The 23543-nt window shown below is 49.7% G+C and overlaps 2 protein-coding genes across 2 annotated transcripts; one reads left to right on the forward strand and one right to left on the reverse strand.

Moving 5' to 3' along the window:
* Positions 1–13465: 13465 nt before the first annotated feature.
* Positions 13466–14845, forward strand: LOC109774627 (uncharacterized). The gene is made up of 2 exons (XM_020333374.4): positions 13466–14208; positions 14286–14845. The coding sequence occupies exons 1-2, from the start codon at positions 13737–13739 to the stop codon at positions 14648–14650; spliced, it is 837 nt and encodes a 278-aa protein (XP_020188963.1). The 5' UTR covers positions 13466–13736; the 3' UTR covers positions 14651–14845.
* A 1733-nt stretch (positions 14846–16578) lies between these two features.
* Positions 16579–21640, reverse strand: LOC109774616 (auxin response factor 13-like). Its single transcript, XM_040401195.2, has 2 exons — positions 20572–21640; positions 16579–17481 (listed from the first exon to the last, which is right to left on the reverse strand). The coding sequence occupies exons 1-2, from the start codon at positions 21511–21513 to the stop codon at positions 16942–16944; spliced, it is 1482 nt and encodes a 493-aa protein (XP_040257129.2). The 5' UTR covers positions 21514–21640; the 3' UTR covers positions 16579–16941.
* Positions 21641–23543: the final 1903 nt, after the last annotated feature.

The following is a 23543-nucleotide window of genomic DNA, read 5'->3' on the forward strand; positions in this document are numbered from 1 at the left end:
ACTAGGCGCGGCCATCCTGACTTTGGGTCTCCTCGGGGTCGTAGAAGGGGTCGTCGACCGGTGCCATTGCTGTTGGCATTCCGTCAAACAACACGCGGGGGGAGGGGGCGGCATGGTGCCCGTGAACGGTACCCGTGCTTGCTTGCTTTGCATCTCGACAGACGGCCGGCCGCCGCCGCTGGACCCAGGCGTGACGTTGAGGTCGATGACGGCCGCGGGGCGCGGTGTGGACGGCGCGAACAAGCCAACGTCCGGCGACCCCGAGAAACGGGTGTGACCGTCGTGCCTTGGCGGAAGAAAGCCGGGCGACATGGGCGTGGTCCGCGACGTCGGCGACTAGCAGTGCGCAGGCCGGGCGACCGACGAGCCTGTGCTCGCCGGGCCGACGGCCGCTGTAGTGAAACCGGCCGGACGGCCCATGCTAAGCATGAGGAGGGCGTGCGCTTTGTTGACGATGTCCTCCTTCTCGTCGGCCGCGGCCTTGCGCCGCGCGGCCTCAATTGCATCGCGCTCGGCGGCGAACTTGGCCGCGGCGGCATTGCCCTTGACGACCGCTCTCCGGCTCCTCTTCTTCTCCGCTTCCGCGTCCAACTTGGCGATCTCCTCCGGCGTGCACTCCGACCGCGGCTTCCTTGGCGCCTTGGCCGCCTTCTTCTTCACCTTTCCGGGCGGGTCGACGGCCAGGCCGCCGGAATTCGGCTGGGCGTCGGCCATGGATGGGGGAGAGAGGGGGCGGCGGGAGGGACGTGGGAGGGTTTGGGAAATGGCGCCAAATGGGGCGTGGGGGTTTTTGGTTTCTGCCACCGACAGGCGGGCCAGGGGAGGACAAGCGCGCGCGTCCCGCCCGTCCGCGCGCTGTCTGTTTCACCCCAAAACCGGCGCAAACTTAGGTCGGGGATGGGTCGAAAGCGGACACGAAACGGACAAAAGTCTATTTGCTCCCGCGCGCTCGGCCGCCCGGTTTGTCCCTTTTACCCCAAACGGACGGAGACGGACAGGATAGGGTCGCGCGGTGGAGTTGGCCTGAGCACGTACCCCGGCCGGCCGGCTCCATCCATAGATCGGTGGATTAATTCTCAGCGTATCATGCTGATTCATCTTCACCTTGCCGCGCATGAACATGCATCCATGGTCCATCTGCATGCATGTTTCCAGGAGCATGTCAGATTACACAACGAACATGCAGCCGTCTAGGCTGCCTGTTCCATGCATGCGCATCAGAGATCGATGAAATGATAAATGAACGGGTCAGATTACAATTGCAATTCCCATTAAAAAAGAGTGCAATTATAGAGAAAGGTTTAATGCAACGCAATTGTATTAATTAAGGGCGTCATTCAACCCCCCCCCCCTACGTAGGCAATCGAAGCGTCGTTGCTGGCAATGCAGAGACTGAACCGGAACTCCTCTAACGTGGATGTCGGCAAGCCTTTCGTCATCATGTCCGCAATTGTTGAGTTGGTTAGTAGTTTAGGTTGGGGTTCTTTTAGTCCTCGTAGGTTTAGGGTGCTCAGGCAATGGCTAACACTTCTTCTTCGAGATTGTCTTTGGGGTTCTGATCCTTCTCAAGTTCATCCGTCTAGACGTAGTCAACAAAGCTCTGGCATAGATTCCTGCCGTCTCATTAGCGCAGCGAGGTTAGGTTTTCTTGCCGGGACTTGGTGTCAGGTGCTTCAGATGTATTCAAGGGGTTCAACGGCGACGACTGGGTCTCCAGGGCGCTGGTCCTTAGGGCACTTGCATGCAAACTTTCTGACTATCATTGACAAGGTCAAGCCGGCTCCGGAAGGGGATCTGCGATAGCGGCACACTGACAGCTCATTCCGGTGGAGGTACTGGTCGTTCGGTGGTCTCAAAATCTCGATGTATTTTTATTACGGTTTAGGTGTTTTGTACTTTCAATAAACTTTGATAATAGCCCTAGATCCAATAGTATGATTCTTTTCATAATTAACATGGTCCTTATGTGTTACGCTCGATGACACACTTCATAAGGAACGTGATCATCCCTTCCAAATAGTGATACTATGCGTAACTAGAAGAACGTCCATGCGTTGCAATGGGGCCACATTAACTTTAAGAGTTCAATATTAATATTCTCATACATATCAAGTGACATTGGTGACCTTTTTTACTATCAAATCCTCACACACACACTCTCCCTCCCTCTTCCTTACTCTCTCTCCCCCTCTCCCCCTCTCTCTCTCTCTAACACACACAGATCCATCTTATTGGGTACAGGACCATAATCCATCTATTTCACACACACACACACTAGTGCATAACAATATGGATTATGTGTATTATATTTGCCACCACAACTGAGGGAATTAATTTTATGTAAATCGGCCAGCCACAGCTCCAAGAATACGCGGAGGAGGTGGTTCGGGTCAGTGTCGGCCACCCACGTCTGGTCCTTCAAGTGCTGCTTCCACCGCACCAACTCCCAGGGCCACGGCCACGACCAGGGCCAGGGAAGCCGCCCTTCTTCGCCCCCTTCACCGGCCGCGGCCAACGCGGTGCCGCGGCACCCGGCCTCGCCGTCCTCGTCCTCCGGCACCATCACGACCCAGTGACGCAGCCCAAGCATCGGCCTCGAGAATCAAGAACGCTCGACAACGAAGAGGGAAGGGAAGATCATATACATGTCATAAGAAAGGGAGTTTATTTACTGCTCCCTCGATGTATTGTTTCCTTTATTTGGAGATTGATTACCATCCGTGAGTTAAGGTAAGGTTAACGTGATTGAGTGATTTTTCTGAAAATCAATTATTTGTTTTCTAATTAATGTGATTGAGTGATTTCAGTTGAGGTTAATTAATTTAGATTTGTCTTTAGAGATTGTTCGTGATTGATTCTACATTACTAAATAACTTGCACCAGTATGGAAAGTTCTGATTTGTTCAGATTTCTTTCGTTGTGTGAAAGGGTGACGCGAAAATAAACCGATGAAGAGGGGGGAGGGGACAAAAAAAATCTACGAAAAAAACCAGCGAAGGTGGGAGGAGGTACAAAAAAACCATGGGAGGTGGGACGAAAAAAAACCTGAAAGCGAGACTACCAACTGCTCCATTAGGAGTAGAGATTAGCGTGTTCCTCCCGCCTAATGAATGATACTCTTTCCTGCAAAAAAAGAATGATACTCTTCATAGTTAACACAAAACCAAACCAAATCACGATGTACCATTAGAACCGTAGACCCCCTTTAAGTAGAAGAGATGTGCACTACTGATTACTTTGCAGACAACCTACTGATTTTTTTTTGACCTGGAACCATAGAACAATCGTTCTACTGTATTTTATTAAAACTCAAGGGACAAAAAAAGTACAAGGGGATCAAAATTATCCAACATCCTCTCTAGAAAAATAAAGCATCATATTACAAATTATGGCTTAAGTCAATCCAATCTCTGATTTTATTTGCTTTATTTGGCTTAGCTCTGATATGTGCTGCCCAAAGACCCTTTTTTAGATACTGAATTGTTTTTCATCACACAAAGCATATAATACTAGTGGTTGGGGCCCGCCGTTGCAGGCCTCTTGAGAGGAAGCTGTACGAGTATTCCTTCTTCTCAAAGAAAAAAAATCTTAACTTCATCTCAAAATTAAAAGGAAAACTTTCTCACAACACGTGGACATCACATCCACATCTCAAAAGGAAAAAGGAAAAACTCTAAAAAAACATTCTTAAATAAAAAACCAAAAGTCTCACTTCCAACTTTCAAAAATAATCTTCAAAAAAACTTTTCTCAAAAGAAAAAAAAGTCTCAATTTCATCTTTCAAAAAAAATCAAAAAGTTTCTCAATTTCGTCTTAAAAAAACAAAAAAGTTTTTGTCACGGTGGCGCATGCGCTATTGTCCGCTAGCTTAATGTTTTTGATGTTCATCGCAGGTAGTCTCTACGATACTGTCAAGTGCCAGCACGGGCTGGCGCTTATGATCTCTCTGGTGTTAATCAACGAGCGTGCCTTAATTTGCGACCTGATCATTGTGCCTTGTAGTACGTGCTCTCGACGGTATGTCTGTCGGTCCGCTGTCGACTGGACGGCTCCTGTCCGGGGGCGCCTTGTCTGTTTGACCGACCATATTTTTGTGAGCCTAGAGGAGGAATTGCTGTCCAGTTCCAAGCTTGGTTTGGGCTGGTGTCCGAATGCACTGGCTCGACCTGACTGTTGCTATTGCGGTGCCGGTGCGTGCACCGCATCCTTCCAGTTCCAGCCCAGTGTTCCGGCGCTGGCTACGCTCCTCCTCTGCAGCAGAGTGCTCCTGTTTGACCCATTTCCTCATCAGCGTGTTGCAGGGGGTCAATTTGCACATGTTTCTTCCAGTTCCACGCCACCTTATTTGCCACAACAGCATGGCACGTATGCACCTATGTCAGGAGAAGGAATGCGGTGCCGATGAGACGAGTGAATTGCAGAAAACCATCACATTTAGGGTTAGCTTTGCGAAAAACTACCTAGTCCCTAATTATTTGCAGATGCTTTGAGGATTTGAAGATGCTTTGAGGATTTGATTCATCAGGAGCAGGAGGAGGGAATGGCTAAACCCACCTCCAGTGTTCTTCTCAGGAGCAATTACCACACCAGTATTTTGAAGGGAGATTCCAGGATCCAGGAAATTTCCGAGAAAGTTAATTAGCAAATGTGTTGGTTATCTCTAATACGTTGTAGGCCGGAACCGAAGTTGGGTATCTCAAAGTTTTATCCCAAGGAGGTGAAGAAGGAGGAGCTGGAGAGGTATAAGATGTTTCATTGATATGAAAAGGGAGAAGATAGAGTTTGACCGGGAGGGATTGATATTGTCGGATTAGCTGGTTGCGATTTTAGATGCTCTCAGGAACACACGCAAGTACTTAGTACATGGTACGAGAGTGTCTTAATTTGAGACCTGATCATTGTGCCCTCTAGTGCTCGACGTTATGTCTGTCGGTCCGCTGTCAGGCGGCGATTCTGACGGCCCCTGTCCGGGGGCGTCTTGTCTGTTTGACCGACCTTATTGATGTCGATGTACGTACTCCAATGGAGAGGAGTATAGGTAGAGTCTAGAGGAGGATTTGCTGCTTTGGTTTGGCCGCATGCCGGTGTCCGAATGCAGTGGCTCGATCTGACTGTTGCTATATTGCGGTGCGTGGCGGCTCTTCTCCGCGTCGCTCGACCGACCGACCGCGTTGCCGTCGTCGCGACTCTGACAGCCCTCCGGTGTTGCTGTTGCTGTTGCCATTGTGGTGCACTGCACCCTTCCTTCCCGACTTCGCCGGCGCTCGCCTCCGCTGAATCTTTGCTCAGCATGCATGCTCCGTCAGGGTGAATCTGCACGTGCTTTTCCAAGGAATGAACAGAGTTCAAACTCTCTCTCGGGCGAATCTCTGATATGCCCTTCTCCGCTCCAAGATTTGATCAGCCATAATGCAATGCTGGCACATATATAGATATATGATGACCATGGAATCTCAATGCGGCAGCGATCGAGGACGTGTAAAAGCCAGTACCACGCAAGCAAAGGCATCTGGTAGGTAGCTTGGAAGTATGGATCAAGGATCGATGGCATGGATATCGATCGATGCATGCGCCGTATGGATAGCAACGGTAGTACGGCGGCGTGATGTTGATCTCATGAATCTCGTCTCGTCGTCATCCAGTCCGTGCGAGAGCGAAAAGGAAACTAGCTAGGAGCGGCACGGGTGGGTTCGCTCTCAGTACCAAGAGACCGACGCACATGCCACATGTGAGGACGTACGCCGATACGGGTGCGCCGGCCGGCCGGCTCCATCCATAGATCGATCGATCGGTGCAATTCTCAGCCTATCATTGCCAATTGATCTTCACCTTGCCACGCATGCATGCATCTCCCAGGAACATGTCAGATTGCAATGAACATGCAGCCGTCTGGGCTGCCTGTTCCATGCATACGCAGCAGAGATCCATTCCGGCCTATTGTCCGTTTTCTGTCCGCTTTCGACCCATCCCAGCCCAAATTTGCGCTGCTTTTGGGGTGAAACAGACAGCACGCGGACGCGCGGGCCGTCTGCTCGTGTCCTCCCCTGACCCGCCCGTCGGTGGCACAGGGGCGCCTTTTTCTATCCGCCCCTCCCTCCCTCCGGCCGCACGCCCTTCATTCTTCTTCACTCTTCCCTCGCCGCTGCCGCCGCCGCTGCCATTGTAGCTGTACAGCTCGGACGCGCGCTCGCCCAGCCCCTTCCCCTTGGCGCCCCCGAGCTACCCAACCACGACCACCTGCTTTGCGCACCCGCCGGCCGGATTTGGGGCGGATCCGGTCGGTCTTGAGCTCGCCCCGCTGTGGGAGGCCGCGCCGCGCAATGGACTGGCCGGGCACCGGGCCGGAAGGCCATGGTAGGGCCGCAAGGCCACATGCAGGCAGTGGCTCCTCCTCTAGCCGCTCGGATCTACACCGTCGGTGGTCCGCCGGCAGATACACGAATGGCGGTCGGCCGGGCTCGGTGCTAGCCCAAAAGCTCGTTGGCGCACCGTTGCCGCTCATTAAGTGTGACCACTGCCTAAAGAAGGTCGTGTGCCGCGTGTCTACAACGCCGGAACATCCCAGATGGGTGTTCATCAAGTGCTTAAACGATGGGGTATGTGCTCTTTTTAGCTTCGGTTTGTGCTCTAGATTTGACTAGTTGTGCTAACTTCAAATTTTGTTGTGTAGAATGGATGCAAGTTTTGGTATTGGGAAGAAGAGTACATCGATATATTGATAGAGCGCAATTTAGTAGATGTTCGTGCACTTTTAGCTAGCATAGAGGCTGTAGATAAGACAAGTGCACTTGTTGCTAGATTAGAGGCTAGACACGAGACTAGATGCGAGGAAGCAACCTCTACTTCTTTAGACTCGGAGAAGAAAGAAACACGCAAGATGGACGCGGCTCCTCCGCAGATCAACAATGAATGCATCGAGAAGGCACTAATCCAAGTTATAGGAGTAGTTATGGAAGTTGGATATCTTCTAAAATGTATTCTTGTGGTTCTTGTTTTCTTTGGTCTTACTTTTCTAGTCAAAATTTGGTGATGTATTCCCATGTACCAAGAATGAATGATGAAAATAAGTTTAAGGGCTTGCAAAGAAAAAGGTACGCGGACAGGATGCGGCCGGGATGCGTCTGCGCGTTGGGCGCACGGCCACCACATCCCAGAAACGGCCCGGACACGACCCCATTGCCCTACCCTTGGACAGAATCCGGGCAAAACGGACGTCCGTTTGGGGTTGCGCGGTGGAGTTGGCCTTAGTAGTTCAGGTTGGGGTTTTTTAGTCCTTGTAGGTGTCGTGGTGAGACGATGGCTCTTCTTTGAGTTTGTCTTTCGGGTTCCAATCGTCCTCGAGTTCGTCCGCCTGTGGACGTAGTCGACATAGCTCTAGCATAGGTTCTTGTCGCCTCATTAAGGCGGTGAGGTTAGGTTTCTTGTCGAGATTTGGTGTCAGCTGTTGCAGATGAGGGGGTTCGCGGCGACGACCAAGGTTCCAGGGCGCTGGTCCTTATTAGGGCACATGCGTGTAGACTTTTCGACTTTCATTGACAGGGTCAAGCCGTCTCTAGTATGGGAGTGGTGACAGTGGCACACCAAAGGCTCGGTCTGATGGTGGTAGTGCTCGTTCGGTGGTCTCAAAATCTTGATTTATTTTTTATTGCGTTTTAGGTATTTTGTACTTCCGATGAACCTTGATAATAGCTCTAGATCCCAAAGTATGATTCTCTTCATAATTAATATGGTCACGCTTGATAACATTTTTCATAAGCGTGATCTTTCTTGCCAAATAATGATACTATGCGTAATTAACGTGATCTTCCCGTCTAATCAAACCAAATGATACTCTTCATAGTTAACACGAAACCAAACCAAATGTAACATCAGAACTGCAGACCCGCTTTAAGTAGAAGAGATGTGCACTACTGATTACTGTAATATTCTTTTTGCAGACAGCTAGTGATTGTTCTTAATCACACCGAACCTGCCTGTCCTCTTGTACTCTCAATGATACTGTCAAGTGCCAACACGGGCTGGCGCTTGTAATCTCTCTGGTGTTAATCAACGAATGAGCCTTAATTTGCGACCTGATCATTGTGCCTTGTAGTACGTGCTCGACGGTATGTCTGTCCGTCCGCTGTCGACTGGACGGCTCCTGTCCGGGGGCGCCTTGTCTGTTTGACCGACCGTATTGTTGTGAGCCTAGAGGAGGATCTGCTGTCCAGGCCTATCCAGTTCCAACCTTGGTGTCCGAATGCTATTGCATTGCATGCGGTGCCGGTGCGTGTGCACCGCATCCTTCCAGTTCCAGCCCACTGTTCCGGCGATGGCCACGCTCCTCCTTGGCTCGCTCGCCTGCAGCAGCGTGGTCATGTTTGATCACGCTTAGGGGGTCAATTTGCACATGTTTCTTCCAGTTCCACGCCAGCTTATCTGCCACAACAACATGGCACCTATGCACCTGTGTCAGGAGAAGGAATGTGGTGCCGATGCATGAGACCGTCTCTTGGCGACCTGTTCAGCGTGCCACCTACGTGGCCGGCGGAATGTAATTGTCGGACCGTCGTCGAGCCGTGAGTCCGACGGGCGTCGTTCGGCCGACCGACCGACCGTGTTGCCGTCGCGACTCTGACGGCTCTCTGCTGCTGTTGCTGTTGCCACTGCATCCTTGCGCTGAATGTTTGCTCAGCGTGCTTTTCAAAGGAACATAGATCAAACTCTCCGTGGAATCTATCTACCTCTGATTGGGTATGTAATGTGCGCATTGATTTGGGGCAACGGAGGACGTGTAAAATCTAGTGCCACGGAAGCAAAGATAGGTAGGTAGGTAGCTTGGAAAGATCAAGGATGAGATGGATATCGATTCATGCACCGTATCCCTATGGACAGCACAAGGCCGGGTAGTACGATCGTGTGAATGTGATGTTGATCTGAATCTCACTCATCTCGTCATGCATCCAGTGCGTGCGAAAAGGAAAGGAAACGGGTGGGTTCGCTCTCAGTACGAAGAGACCGACGCACATGCGACATGTGAGGACGTACGCCGGTACGCGTGCGCCGGCCGGCTGCCCGGCTCCATGGATAGATCGGTGGACTTCTCTTCACCATACCATTGCCACGCATCAACATGTATCCATGGTCCCTCCGCATGCATGTTTCCAGGAACATGTTATGGTCTGGTCTAGGTTGTTTCATAACTTCCATTGTAGTAGTTGTGCGCCGGCCGGCTCCATTCCATGGATCGATCGCTGGAATTCTCTTCACCTTGCCACGCAAGAAGATGCATCCACGGTCCATCTGCATGCATGTTTCCAGGAACATGTCATGGTCTGGTCTAGGTTGTTTCATTGTACTAGTATATAGTCCGCTATACGTAGCAGAGATCGATGAAACGAAGTGGTGAGAGATCAAATTGCAAGTGCCTATCTACATGCGGATCGAACTGAGGGGGTCCATGGATGGGGTTGAGAGGAAGAAGATGGAGTTGTCGCCATGTCTGTCGTTGGTAGCCATACATGCTGCCCCCACAGCCCATGTGATGTGATGCCAGGTTCATCTAACCATTCGCCGGCCGAGGACCTTCTTTTTTCTTATTTGCTGCCACCATGTGTTGGAGTACTCGCTATATTCGGTTAGTTAGGCGATTTTTCATAAAAAAGAAAAGAAGAAGAGATAGTTATACCCAATTAGTATTTATCTTTCCTTTTCTCGATAATATGTCCTCCCATTTATGCGAATCTTCACTCCTGGATGAAGTACACAGGATAGGCACCCAACTCCAAAATTGAAAATTTAGGTTGAGTTGATGACGTGGAGAAGAGATAAGGATTTGTTTTTCCACAACAGCTAAAGGTCAGTCGACTGAATTTAGTTTTTGGGTCAGTGGATTTCGTTTTGAGAAGGAAGAAGGAAGCGCCGAGGGAGAGGAAGAAGGATACGGCGAGGCCGCTGATGCCGGGGAAGAAGCAACCCCACTATCTACCTTAGGGTGGTGGCTGCAGGTTCGCCTGTGGGTGGTCGCCGACCTTAGAGTGATGTCCGAAGGGGGGGGGGCAGCAAGACTGTTGCAGGGAGGACGGGGCGGCGCGGCAGCACGCGGCTGGGCCGGAGCTAGATCGGCGGTTCCAGGAAGAAGATAAACAATGAAACCGTTTGGAGGCTGAGGAATCTAATCTAGCCATCCATCTTGCATCTGACGGCTCATATATAGAGAAGAGGAGCGACCTCTCTTATAGACTCCAGGAAGTGGAAGCGAAAACCGAAATACTAATGTCTAAACGAAACTGAAACAGTATTGACATCAATTGGAAGATGAATGGAAACATTCACACCCGTTCGATTCCATTTTCCACGCACAAAATGAAGGAAACGAAACCAAAACACTAACGGAGAAACGACACCGAAACTTTAATGGGGAGACGAAGGAAACGGTCACAACTATTTGGTTCATTCTTCACTAGCGCAAAATAATTCAGTTTTTTTCTTGTCATGCATGAATGGGCCGTAGGGCCTATGGGTGGGATATTAGTAGGAATAATTGGACATAACAAATTGGCTACAACCCAATAATTCCAACATGATGTACGTGTTCAAAGAAAACCAAGAGCTTTGTTAGTGCTGAACACTAAATCGTGATGTACGTTATGTCTTAAATAGAACCAAGTACAGTAGGAGTACACGTTATGTGATTAGGAATGGCTTAGTAGATGCTCTAAGCAGGCAGACATGCACACGCATTGAACACGATCTCATAATAATGTATTCTATTATGCATCCCGGCCGCGTGACGCGTGCGCGTTGGCGGCGCCTAATAAAATTTTGGGGCCCCCCGCTCATTGATACTACACACACACGCGCGCGCGTGTGGGCCATCCATCCCTTGCCTTGACCGCCATTAATTAATTAATTTACAATGCAAACATCCATCATCTCTTTCACATACTGTACACAATGACAGTACATCTCGTTGGCAAATCGATCCTACTCCTAGCTACCAAAATCAATTGCACAATAATGTAGCAAGTCTAAGTCTAATAGGAGTAGGCAATTCCTTAACACTGGATTAGCGGTAAGTACGGTTGATGATGTGACGATGCAAGATGGATAGCTAGGTGGTCCTTTTCTTCTCCTCCATCAAACTTGGACCACCCACAAGCACAACTCGACCAGTTCCATCCATGGACAGATGACAGATCCACCCCCTGTAACCATTGCTACCATACCACCTCATCCTACCCTCCCTCAATTGTTTGTCAATTCCTATTATTATCATTGTCATCTCAAGATCATTATTATTACACATGTCGTCTCAAGATCATGGCAACAGCAAAACGCATGCTTCAGATCACAAGATAGTACTCCCTCCTTTCTGGTTTATTGGGCTCATCTCACTTTTCTTGATTTTTTCATATTATAAGTCTCATTTTCACACCACATGTTCACATTCCAAGGTGCATTAAATTGATCCATGCAAGGACTAGGCTGGCCATAGTGGGAGTAACATAACCAGTAACATACACTTGGGACTAGCAAATATGCTTATGTGGCACATAATTAAAGAAAGAGAGAGGGTTAGAGTAACATAGGTAGATACCGTATCATGTTAAATGCTATACTACTTTGTGTCATGCATGGCAATAAATATGATCATCTACAATACTACTTTATGATACTATGCACTATGAAGGTAGTATCATACACTAGTATCATATGCATGATACTAGTATATGATACTCCCCACTATGAGTAGCTTAAAAGAAACCAACCAATGCATGTAACCATTCCTACTCATTTAGTGGTCATCTATGCATACACCGTAATTAATGCAGATTTAAGTTTAAGTAATTTTATAAATTACGAGATACATTCCTCCACTCACAATCTACCTTGGTTGACGAGATTTCAGGTTTAAGCCCTATAAATCAGAAAGAAGGGAGTATTATACTTAATTAAGCTAAGCTAACGATTAATGTGCGTGCCCAATTGGGGCCTGACATCTGCGTGCCTAATAAATTCAGCATAGCTAATCATCGGTTGCTAAGCATTGTCTAATTTTGGTGTGCCATCTCATAAAAGCATCTTCACTAGAAAATGTATATGCAAAAATAACTACTTTTTGCATCTCCGAGGCCAAAAAACACCTCTCGAACAGATGATGTAGATGCAAAAAAAATATTACATCTCCGTCTTCCGGAGATGTAAACTAAAACACCTCGCGGTGCAAATTTGCATCTCCACCATATGGAGATGTAAAAACGCAACTGCCTGCCAACTGCCCAACTGTCGTTCATTTCGGTTCTGCGCGGCCAGCCGCCCGCCGAATCCACACCAAATCGATGCCGCCGTCGCCCGCCAGGCCCGCCGCGACTTCGACCTCCTCCCCCCAGCCGCCCGCGGCCGCCGATTTGCCGCCAAATCGAAGCATCTCCGGCGGCTGCGGCTAGCCTAAATGCCTTCCCTGGCGAAGTCTACGATGGGCTAGGCTTCTTCCTAGCCTAGACCCTCCGCCGGAGTTAGGGGAGGCGCGCCATGCTGGCCGCTCGACGGCCGCGAGCCTTGGCCGTTCTTCCGGCCGTCCGAAGCCGCCCGTCGGCCGCACCGAGCTCCCGCCTTCTTCTCTGCTGATCTGCGGCCATCTCCTCCGCCGAGTAGTCGCCGCCGCCGAACGGCTGCCCAACCCGCAGCCGGCCGATTTCGTCCACCCCGCAAGCAAGGTGTTCGACGAATCCTAAAGGTAAAAAAAGATGAAGCTTGACGGGTTTATTTACTGGGCTGGAGAGTTAGTTTGACGCTGATTTTCTGCATTGTAGATGAGCTTGTGTGACTCCTCTTTCGTGTATGATTCCTCGTCGGATGAGGAATTTGATTTGACAGTGATTTTCCGCATTGTAGATGAGTTTGTGTGTTGCATTTGATTTTGTGGATTTGATGAACTATGTAATGATTTGATATTGTGGACATGTGCAATATTTAAGTTGATTATCGGATGTTTTATTTCAATTTTGTGCGGCTGCACAACAGCTGCAATGGTCGCTCGGCCGGCGGACGGTTTTGCATCTCTAGTTTGCATTTTCTACTCGAGTTGCCTCTTTTATATCTCAGTTTTGCATCATTTGCTGGAGTTGACCCTTTTTTATGATGCAAAAAGCACTTTTTGGGGATGTAAATTTTTTGCATCTCGAAATTTGCATCTTCTATTGGAGATGCTCTAATACAAGCCGTTTTAATTAGGAACTTGGACACGTAGCTAGCATATATGACCGATTTTTCTGAAACTTGACGCACATTCACAATTATTGTGCATTTTGGAAAAAATATATGAAAACACAAACGCAATCAAGTTGGGTGGTGCATGCATGTGTTGTTAGGTGTTTTTTCTGGTAGCTGCCGGTGCCGGTGCCGGATCCATCCATCCATGCCTGACTGTCACTCGGCGCCGGAAGGCCGGTCCACTCCTCCCCATGGTCCATTTCATCAAAGCAGATTACAACAACAAGCTGCCCCAAACAGTAGCTCCTACAGTAGTAGTAGTCGTGCCCTCTCATCGTCTTCTTCCTCCTCTCTGAATCATAAAAGAAACTCAAAAGCCAGTGAAGCTTCCTCTTCCTCCAATGAATCTACCTCCTCCGCTGCATATATCCAAGCATTCTTTACTCGCGCCACTAGCTAGCTAGCGTGCTCTGCATGCCAACGCCACCTCGTGTCCACTAGCCGTACGTACGTAGCAGCTTCTCTCAAGAGCGCAGCGCGCCATGAGCAACGTGTTCGGCGTCGGCGGCCATGGCCGTGGTGACCACGGACATGGAGGAGGAGGAGGGGAGCAGCATGGGGGAGCGGACGGCACGCTGCTGTGCTACTTCCACCCGCGGGAGCTGCTGGTCGGGGTCTGCGCGCACTGCCTCCGGGAGCGCCTGCTGCTGCTCCTCGCCGCCAAAAGCAACAACGGCGGGGGCCGCGCGCGCCCGCCGGCCGACGGCGCCAGCTACCTGTCGGCGCGGCCCTACTGCCGGGCGCTCCGGCGCCGGACCGGCAGCCTCTCCAGCTCGCTCCCCAAGGTGTTCGCGCTCGGCTCCTTCCTCCAGCGCCTCGACTCCTCCCGCCACCACCACCACCACCACCCCGACGAGGTCGTCCACGACCACGACGGCGGCGGCGGTTGCGAGGACAAGGACAGGAACGCCGGCGCCGAGGACGACGACGCGGCCTCCGTCGCGAGCCTCGATGGTAAGTTGCCACTCGTCGTACGACGTACGGATGCAATGATTGGTTGCTCTCTGGCTCACGGGCGGATCGGTCTGCAGATTCCTTCATATCCATCAAGTTCGAGGACAACGGCAAGGCGACGTGGGTGGACAGCCAGCAGACGTCACTAAAGCCGGTGCGCGAGGCGCCGGCGGCGGCGGCGGCGGCAGCGACGACCAAGACAACGAAGACGACGGCGTTGGTGGTGGAGCAGGCGAGCCGGCGGGGCGGCGTGACGCGGTGGCGGAAGCAGGTGGTGGGGCGGCTGCTGCAGCTGGCGCGGTGGAAGCGGGCGTCGGGCAAGCAGTCGTCGTCCTCGGCGGCGGCGGACCAGCGGTCGAAGGTGCGCGGCGGCGGCGGCCGGGGCTGGATCCGGAGCCTGACGCGGCGGCGCGCCGCGCACGGCGAGAGGGCGTGGTCGTGAGCGGGCCACGGCCACCTACACGTCCACACGTGATCGGTGGATCGAGGAGTATGTTATGTACGTACGCACGTGGCGCTCCTGTTTGTTTGTGACCTTGTGCATACGGCCAGCCACAGATCCATCCATAGCCATATCCATTTCCATATAGCAATCATAATCATATATAGATATATATAAATTTACACAGCAAAAGAAGGGAAGAATCGCATTAATATTCTGCAGATCTCGTTTCTTTCTTCTTGCATGAGAGGTGTTTGTTTGTTCCCAAGAATCTTGCTTGCTCATGAGTTTTGACATATATAAAAACAGATTTAAAAAACGGCTCGTTGTGTATGCATACAAATGTATGTTTTTCGTTCCGGCAACAAGTGCTGCCATGGTATTACTCTCAACTCTCAAGTCTGGATTGCTTGTGTAGTGTCGATTTTCAGCAAACATCCGAGATAATTTTTGATGTGTATGCGTGCGTGCGTGTGTTGTTTGTTGTGATGTATTGTCCTGTACTAGATGAGTATAAGAAGATTGGGAATGTTTGTTAGCTGAGTAGACATCGGCAGGCAGCTGAGGATCACCTTTCAGCTGCCGCTGCAGCGACTCAAGTGACAAGGACGGAATGACAGATTGTAGAATAGGTAGATCGATGATGGGTTTGGTATGTTGACGCACGCATGCTATGCTCTCTATACATGCCGTCTAGTTGTCTGTGTATGCTACTACTTTTTTTTCATCTTTCTTTAGCTGCCTTTTCCTCCTCTCTGACGGCCCCAACAGAGCTTTAGCAGGGTCAGAGACATAGTATCTCCTTTCAAGGAGAAAGGAGAAAAGAGAAGGTTTTGAGGAAAGCAGACAAGAAATTCCTGGATAGATTAGATGGGAGGGATCTCAAACAAAGCACCGCCACCACCACCAGCAGCAGCACACTGATGAAGACGAGTATCCACTTGACGGAGTTTCACCGGTCAAACAGAGGATAAGACAAGTTCATCTCCAAGAATCAAGGAATCACCATCACAACCGAAATGCCGAAAAACTGAGTCCGACTCACAACAAGATGCACGGCACGGCACCGATCCTGCGCCATGTAGTCCGAACCGGAATGCTAACGAGCAGTGTTTTTCCAAAGCATCAGGATGATGCGAGCACTACTTGGCCTTTGCACAAGGACACTGTCAAGGAAGCGTTACAGAAAGCGAAAAGGAAAAAGAAAAACATGGCATCCTATAGTTATGCGGAGAACATGGGCAAGAAGCACCTGTCTTCAGACATTGTTGGCTTGCAGCCCCAGGTATCCTTGCTTCAAGTCAGGTCCAGGAACTCTGTGCGTGCAGACCAAGGCAGAATGGCAGCCTCGGTCATCCAGCTCGACTTTGCTACAGGAAAAAGGAACAAATGGCTGAATCATCTTGGTAGAAACAAAAGTAGAAAACTGCTACATAGACACTACATTGTACAGACTGAATCATATACTGCTCAAAGTGTTGTATGGACTGACAAAAAAACAAAGATCACTCCGACCATTCACAAAAACAAAGAAAGAGGTGGATGCCATCCTGATATTGTCGCTAATTTAGAGCTTCAAAGCTCATCGAGAATGCATGCTTATTGTTTCGCTAATTAAGGATGCCATTGTTCACTCTCAATAACAGCAGCGGCTCCAGGCACACCGGAAGTTCACGCAAGAAATTTCTCACACACCCATTCAAACTACATATGCAGTCTGCTGCCTAGGCTGAGCTTTTGCTTTTAAATTTGACAGATTCGCTGAATGAAAGCATGATGTTGCTTTTAACTTAGTTGATTCATGCATCCAGGCGGGAACCCAGTAAGGAAACATGAAGGATTCCAATGAAATCGTTGCTGATTTTATAATGGAAAAATCATTGAATTCGGACTGTATCTTAAAGCATCAGAGGAAAAGCAAACAGAAATGGAACCTGGAAAGATTTTCTGTTGATAACCCATAATGTAGGCATAGAAAAAGTCAGAAATCAACATACACGTACTAGTTTAGTTACTGTTTAATTTGCTGATTCAGAGATAATTTCTTTGATTTGTCTGAACCCGGGAGAAATTGACAACCTACACTTGGTCCGACAGGCATCATACATCGCCTTTCACAATTAGGTCTGAATGGTCATGTAAAACCATCTCTGCATGTTCATCGTCGCAAACAAAGCAGGAAAATCAAATCAGATAGTACCTTCCAGTATACTGTGTACATGCCACTTCAGGCTTGTTGCTTAGAACCATCTCGGTCGTGGCCGTCATCTTTACCGATTGTGAGTTGGCAGTCAGTCAAGTAGACTTGTGGCACAAGCGTCTTCATGAGCAGTTCCATCGACCGCAGCATCAGGGGCCTGGCTCACTTCTTCAGAGGAGCCATTGGTGGCGCTCTGCACAGGCGACGTGATCGTGGCGCCGAACAGCTGTATGCTCCTCCTTTCTTCAGAGGGACGCATGTTCACCGAGTTGTTGGGTGGAGATCCAGCTTCAGGGTTCACGACCTCGGAGGAGCCGCCGCTGGAGCTAGGTGGGAAGAACTGCTTGGTTGTGAGCACGGTAGGAGATGGAGAGGGCAGCTCAGTGAGGCCGATGTGCCTGGCTCCCTGCATGCCAGCAGGAATAGGTGACCCCAGCAGCATCACCATGTTCTCGCAGTCTGGCCCCAGCAGGGGGTCAGCCACGCTGACATCGCCAGAGCACATAGGGGGAAGGATCGTCTCGGAGATCTTGAGCTTCTTCAGGATGGGAGGGTACCCAACAAGTTCCACTTGCCAAGCATTGACATGCCTGTTTCTTAGTGACCCTACCACAGATTCATCCCAGTCTATCTGCAAGCAGGTAGATAGAATAAGCAGTAAATCATATAAGAATCTTTGGAGCCAGTAATAAAGAATCTTGAAATTGTAAGATCAACTGGTTTGGGTACTATCTGAAAAATCAAAGAATTGATGGAATGGACAACAACATAGAACACTTCTCTTGACATGTCAGTAACAAAGGTGCAGTCAGCCATAAGAGATGATACAACTCTGAATTGGACATTCATGACTGTGACGAGCTAATGGCACATACTTTAGTTAACCTCAGTAAGCTCTACATGTTTCAAGATCTGAATAAAGGACTTACTGCTGATGGCATTACATGGCATGACTTGTTGTATTAATGACAGTAAAGGAAAGAAATAACAAGCAGAATTCCAAATCAAAATTGACTGCTGACCGAGTTCATCTCTGTTTGTGTCAGTAAATACCATCAGATGCAGAGCCAGCCCTATTGGAAACAGACAAGGGATCTAATGCAATCGGGCAGAGCAACAGCCACCAAACCACATTAAAAAAGGCTGAACTATCAAACAATCGACAACAGCATCGACTCTACGACATGCAGCAATGAAGCATAGTTATAAATTATTAGTCCAAGATTGTCTGCCACTCCCTCATTCAGAAGCTAGCAAAACACTTGAACCACACATGCGTGGTAATGTACACTAAACCAATCAACCAAAACATGCAGAGAGGACTCTCCATCGATCACTCGCTAGCTGCTCCCACAGTTAACTGAACATGACAATGCTGAACCAAATAGAGATGGACTCCTGATCGATCAGATTTGCAGATTTAACTTCAGTAGACGATACATTTTTCAAGATCTCAATAAAGGACTAATTGCCGATGGCATTACATGGCATGAATTGCTGTATTAATAACAGTACAGAAGAGGTAACAAGCAGAACCATCATTCAAGCCAAAAGCACATTGCTAACTCCAAGTCAAAATTGACTGCTGATCGAGTTCATCTCTGTTTGTTTCAGTATATACCACCAGAGCAGAGTCAGCCCTGTTGGAAACAGACAAAGGATCTAATGCCATCCCACCGAGCAACCGCCACCAAACCCACATTAAAAAAGGCTGAACTATCAAACAATCGGCAACAGCATCGACTCTAGGCATGCAGCAATAAACTACATGTGGCTAAACATAGTTACTTATTATAAGCCCAAGATTGCTTGCCCCTCTCATTCAGAACCTAGCAAAACACTTGAACCACACATGCATGAAGATAACTCATACAGAACCAATCGAACAAACATGCAGAGATGGAGTCAGTCGAATTCATCTCTGTTTGTTTCAGTATAGAGTAGGCCACCAGAAGCAGAAACAGCCATGCATCTGACAAAGGAACCGCCACCAAACCCATTAAACACTCGACAATGGCATCAACTCTACGCATGCAGCAATAAACTACAAGTGGCTAAACATAGTTCCTATCAATTATTAGTCCAGGATTGCTTGCCGCTTCTCATTCAGAAGCTAACAAAATACTTGAACCAAACATGAATGGCGACATATACTGAAGTACTAAACCAAACATTCAGAGATGGACTTGATCGATCACTCGCTAGCTGCTCCGACAGTTAACTGGACCTGGCAGTACTGAACCAAACATTCAGAAATGGACTTGATCGACCACTCCCTAGCTGCTCTGGCCGTTAACTGACCATGGCCGTACTGAACCAAACAGAGACCTACTCGGCTCGGTCGATCAGATTAGCGGATTCAGCGACGAGTGCAACATCAGATCAGGTGAGATAGCAGCAATCAGGATGTGATGGTACACAACAAGTTTAACATGTTTGGTTCAGTATTGGTACTTGTTCAACGATGGATGCAACATCAAATTAGGTGAATTAGCAGCAATTATGAATGTCAAAGATTGCTTGCCAGTCTCTTCTACTTGTAGTCTTGTACAAGTGGCTAAACACAGTTATCAATTATTAGTCCAAGATTGCTTGCCACTCCTCATCCAAAACCCAACAAAACACTTGAACCAAATACGCATGGCGATATATACTGAATCAAACATGCAGAGATGGACTCTGATCGATCACTTGCTAGCTGCTCTGACAGTTAACTGAACAATGAAATACAGAGATAGACTCAATTTTGATCAGATTTGCAGATTCAACGGTGGATGCAACATTGGATCAGGTGGAATAGTAGCAATCTTATACTCCCTCTGTCCCATAATGTAAGAATGTTTTTCAAACTATTTTAGCTTTAAAAACGTTTATATTATGGCACAGAGGGAGTATGAATGTCCAAGATTGCTTGGCACTCTCTTGTATGTTCAGTCAAGGCAAAAAGTAAACATGCAGAACATCATTTAAGACAAAGGAACATTGCTGATTCCAAATCAAAATTGACTGCTGATCGAGTTCATCTCTGATTGTATCAGTATATACCACCAGAAGCAGAGTCAGTGCTATTGCAAATAGACAAGTGACCTGAAGCCATCCATCCGACAAAGCAACCACTACCAAACCCACATTAAAAAAGACTGAACTATTAAACAATAGATGACAGCAACTCTACGGCATGCAGCAATAAAATGCAAGTGGCTAAACATAGTAATTATAATTATTAGTCCAAGATTGCTTGTCCCTCCCTCATTCAGAACCGTACCTACGACAATTCTTGAACCACGCATGCATGGCGATTGCTTGTGAACCCTCATTCAGAACCTAGCAGAATACTTGAACCACACATGCATGGCGATATATACTGAACCAATCAACCAAACATGCAGAGATGGACTCGATGGATCACACCGACAGTTAACTGAAAATGGCATTTCTGAACCAAACAAAGATGGACTCAATCGGTCAATCAGATTTGCGGATTCAACATGAAAGCAACATCGGATCACGTGGATTATCAGCAATTATGAATGTCCAAGATTGCTTGGCACTCTCTTCTACTTGTATTGAATGGCAGAGCAAAACAATTGAAGCAAGCATGCCAATACTGAACCAAACAGAGGTGGACTCCATCGATCAACCAGACAATTGGGGCTTCAACAATTATCGCAACGATCAGATGGTCTAACTGCAGAGATGGATGGATGGATGCATGATGTACCTCGAGCATGCGCCAGATGGATGGGTCGACGGCCTTGACGATGCCGTTGACCCACTCGGAGCGGCGCTCCTCGGCGTCGAGGAACTTCATGCGGACCTGCACCCCGGGCGCCCAGGCGCCGACGAGCGCGTCCTCCACCTCCTGCTTGGGCACGACGAACTCCCCGGCGCCCTGGCGCGGGTAGTAGGTGACGGTGAAGGGCGCGCCCTCGGCGGCGAGGCGCACGGCCTCGTCCACCTCCTCGGGCGGGACCCGCGCGCGCGCGTTGCGGGGCCGGCGCTCGGCGCCCTGCTGGGAGACGGCGGGGTACCTGGGCGCGCGGCGGATCCCGGCGAGCAGCTCCCCGTCGGCGCGGCGCATGAAGACGACGGCGTCGCCCGCGACGAGCAGCTTGGCGTTGACGAACTTGCTCCAGCCGGTGGTGAGCAGGTGGCGGCGCGGCGTGCCGCGGTAGATGTGGCGGAAGTCCCAGCCCCGGCCGAGCGGGTCGGTCATGCGCAGCCTCTGCACGGGCGGGTCGGCCTCGAAGTCGAGCGGCGGGAAGACGAGCTCGGCGCAGAAGCGGGGCACCGAGAAGCCGCCGCCGTTGTTGGCGTCGCTCTGCGTGAGCTGCTTGGCGTAGTAGCGGAACCCGGTGGCCGCGTCGGCGTCGGCGTCGGGGAGGGCGGGGGCCGGGTCGCGGTGCGGGCCGGGGACGAGGTCGACGGCGGCGAAGGGCTCGTCGGTCCTGGGGTCGGCGAAGAGGCGGACGGCGGCGACGGTGCAGGGGAAGAGGCTGTGGGCGGGCGCGCGGGGCGGCGCCGGGCACTGCTCCGAGTGGCCGTGCGGGAAGTAGTAGACCTGGGAGCCGACGGCGGGGACGCGGGAGAGCGGCGTCGCGCAGGCGAGCCAGACGTCGCGATCCAGCGGCGCCGGGGTCGCCGGCGGCGGCGCGTCTGCCATTGTCGGGCGGGGCGGGGGGGGGGGGGGGGGGGGGGGGGGGGTTATCTAGGGTTTGGGCGGGAGATGAGGGAGATGGTTGTTGCCCGAGGAGATGGGGGGAAGATGTCCTCTCTCCTTACACGCGGACGGGGCGGATGGAAGACCAAGAGAATATTTATAGCACGCCCGCTTTGGGTTTGGGTTTGGGTTTGCTTCACACACCACATGTTATTGTTGGGGATTGGACATATCCCCATCCCAAATCCCAAAAATTGGTGCGATAGATCCAAACAACTTGATGCAACAACCACAAAAAAACAAAGATATGTAGTGAGGATTGGCTTGTTGCAACATGTGAGGGCGAAGAGAAAATACGTTGCTCCCCTTTTTGACGAAGGACGAGGGGTTGCGGAATTTGAACGTAATCGCCTATGGTGGTGGGATGCTCCTCGTGTTTCTTTCTTGCTACGATTTAGGTCGTTAAGTAACGGATTTGACTGGATCCAGCACGCGCCCGACCGAGAAAAGCCGTAGCCAGGGGACAGCTCAGATCCGGATATCCTTTTCGATTGTAGGGCGTGGGGTTGCAAAATTGGAACATATCACATGCCCTTTTAAGAAAACAAGCAAGGGCCCACCCAGATTCGGCTCTCATTTCCAAATTGGACGACACGGGGTTGCAAAATTGGAACATAGTACACACCCCTCTTAAGGAAACAAGGGGCCGCTCAAATTCAACTTTCCTATTCAAATTACATGATGCGGGGTTGCAAAAGCAGAACATTGCACCCCCCCCCCCCCTAAACAAAACAAGGACGTGCCTGCTCATATGCGGCTCTCCTTTTCTGCTGGGACGACGTGGGGTTTGCAAAATTGGAACATTGCACACTCCCCCCCCCCCCCCCCCCCCCGCCGCCTTAAACAAAACAAAGGCCCGCGTGCTCATATGCGGCTCTCCTTTTCTGTTGGGACGACGCGGGGTTGCGAAATTTGAACATAGCCACCCACACCCCCTCCACCCTAAAAAAAGCGAGCAATGACCACCTCGAATGGGCTCTCCTTTTCGACTGGGACGAGACGGGTTGAGAAAGTTTGAACATGCTCCGCAACGGTTGAGAAGCACTCGTGTTTTTTTCCTTGGTTCCGTCGGTCTATATATAGCGAACAACAATGTAATGTGCATTCATGGAGGCGATGATTTATAGTCCCTTTTTGTGTGCTTTATTATGTAAGATAAGAAATGTAGCCCCCTATCAATTTGAATCGAACAAACTGATCACTACCATCTTTGAAAATGTGGAGGGCTAAGGCAAGATCTCGACCCTCGTCCCTCTTGACCAACCACTGTCTAGTTAAGATCGACGATTATCTTCGGCGAAGTAGAGGAAGAACGGCGGACTTGGTACAAATCCTGTGGAACTTGTTTTTTCTTAAGTTATGTTTTGGATTTTTAATGGTGTTTATGATATGTGTTGTTTCAGACGCCTGCATGCATCCATGCGTGCATGATCTCAGGGCCGTTGGTACTACCGGACATGCAAGAATTTAGCTACTGCTCGGGTATCTGGTGGCCCTGTCTAACCTATCTGGTCTTCACGCGAACATGTACGCGCTACATGTGCGGGCGCGGCAACTACTCGACCAAACTAAAAAATGACTAGTACTACAACCGAATAGTACTAGTATTTGGTCTCTCGATGGAGCAGCCCATGCATGATTCGTCGGGTCTCTTCTCCTAATTTTGCGGAAGAATCGGCCGGCCCTGTTTGAAACGACAGCTTATGGGATACTAGCTATTATCCAATCCGGTTTGACCGGTTGACACAAAAATACGGAGTACTACTACTACATGACATGACAGATGCATGCAAAAGTTTATTAGGGCATCTCTAACGCTGATCCGCAAATCAGACACCGTATCCTCCGTGAACAAGGAGATCAGTCCGCGTCTCGGATGCAGGAGCCGACATTCAATGTTAGCCGCATACATTTCAAATCGGTTTTAAAGAAAAACTGAATGAATTACATGCAAACCGGATGATTTTCATTCA

The sequence above is a fragment of the Aegilops tauschii genome, chromosome 2 (assembly GCF_002575655.3).
Source record: "Aegilops tauschii subsp. strangulata cultivar AL8/78 chromosome 2, Aet v6.0, whole genome shotgun sequence".
NCBI lineage: Eukaryota > Viridiplantae > Streptophyta > Magnoliopsida > Poales > Poaceae > Aegilops > Aegilops tauschii.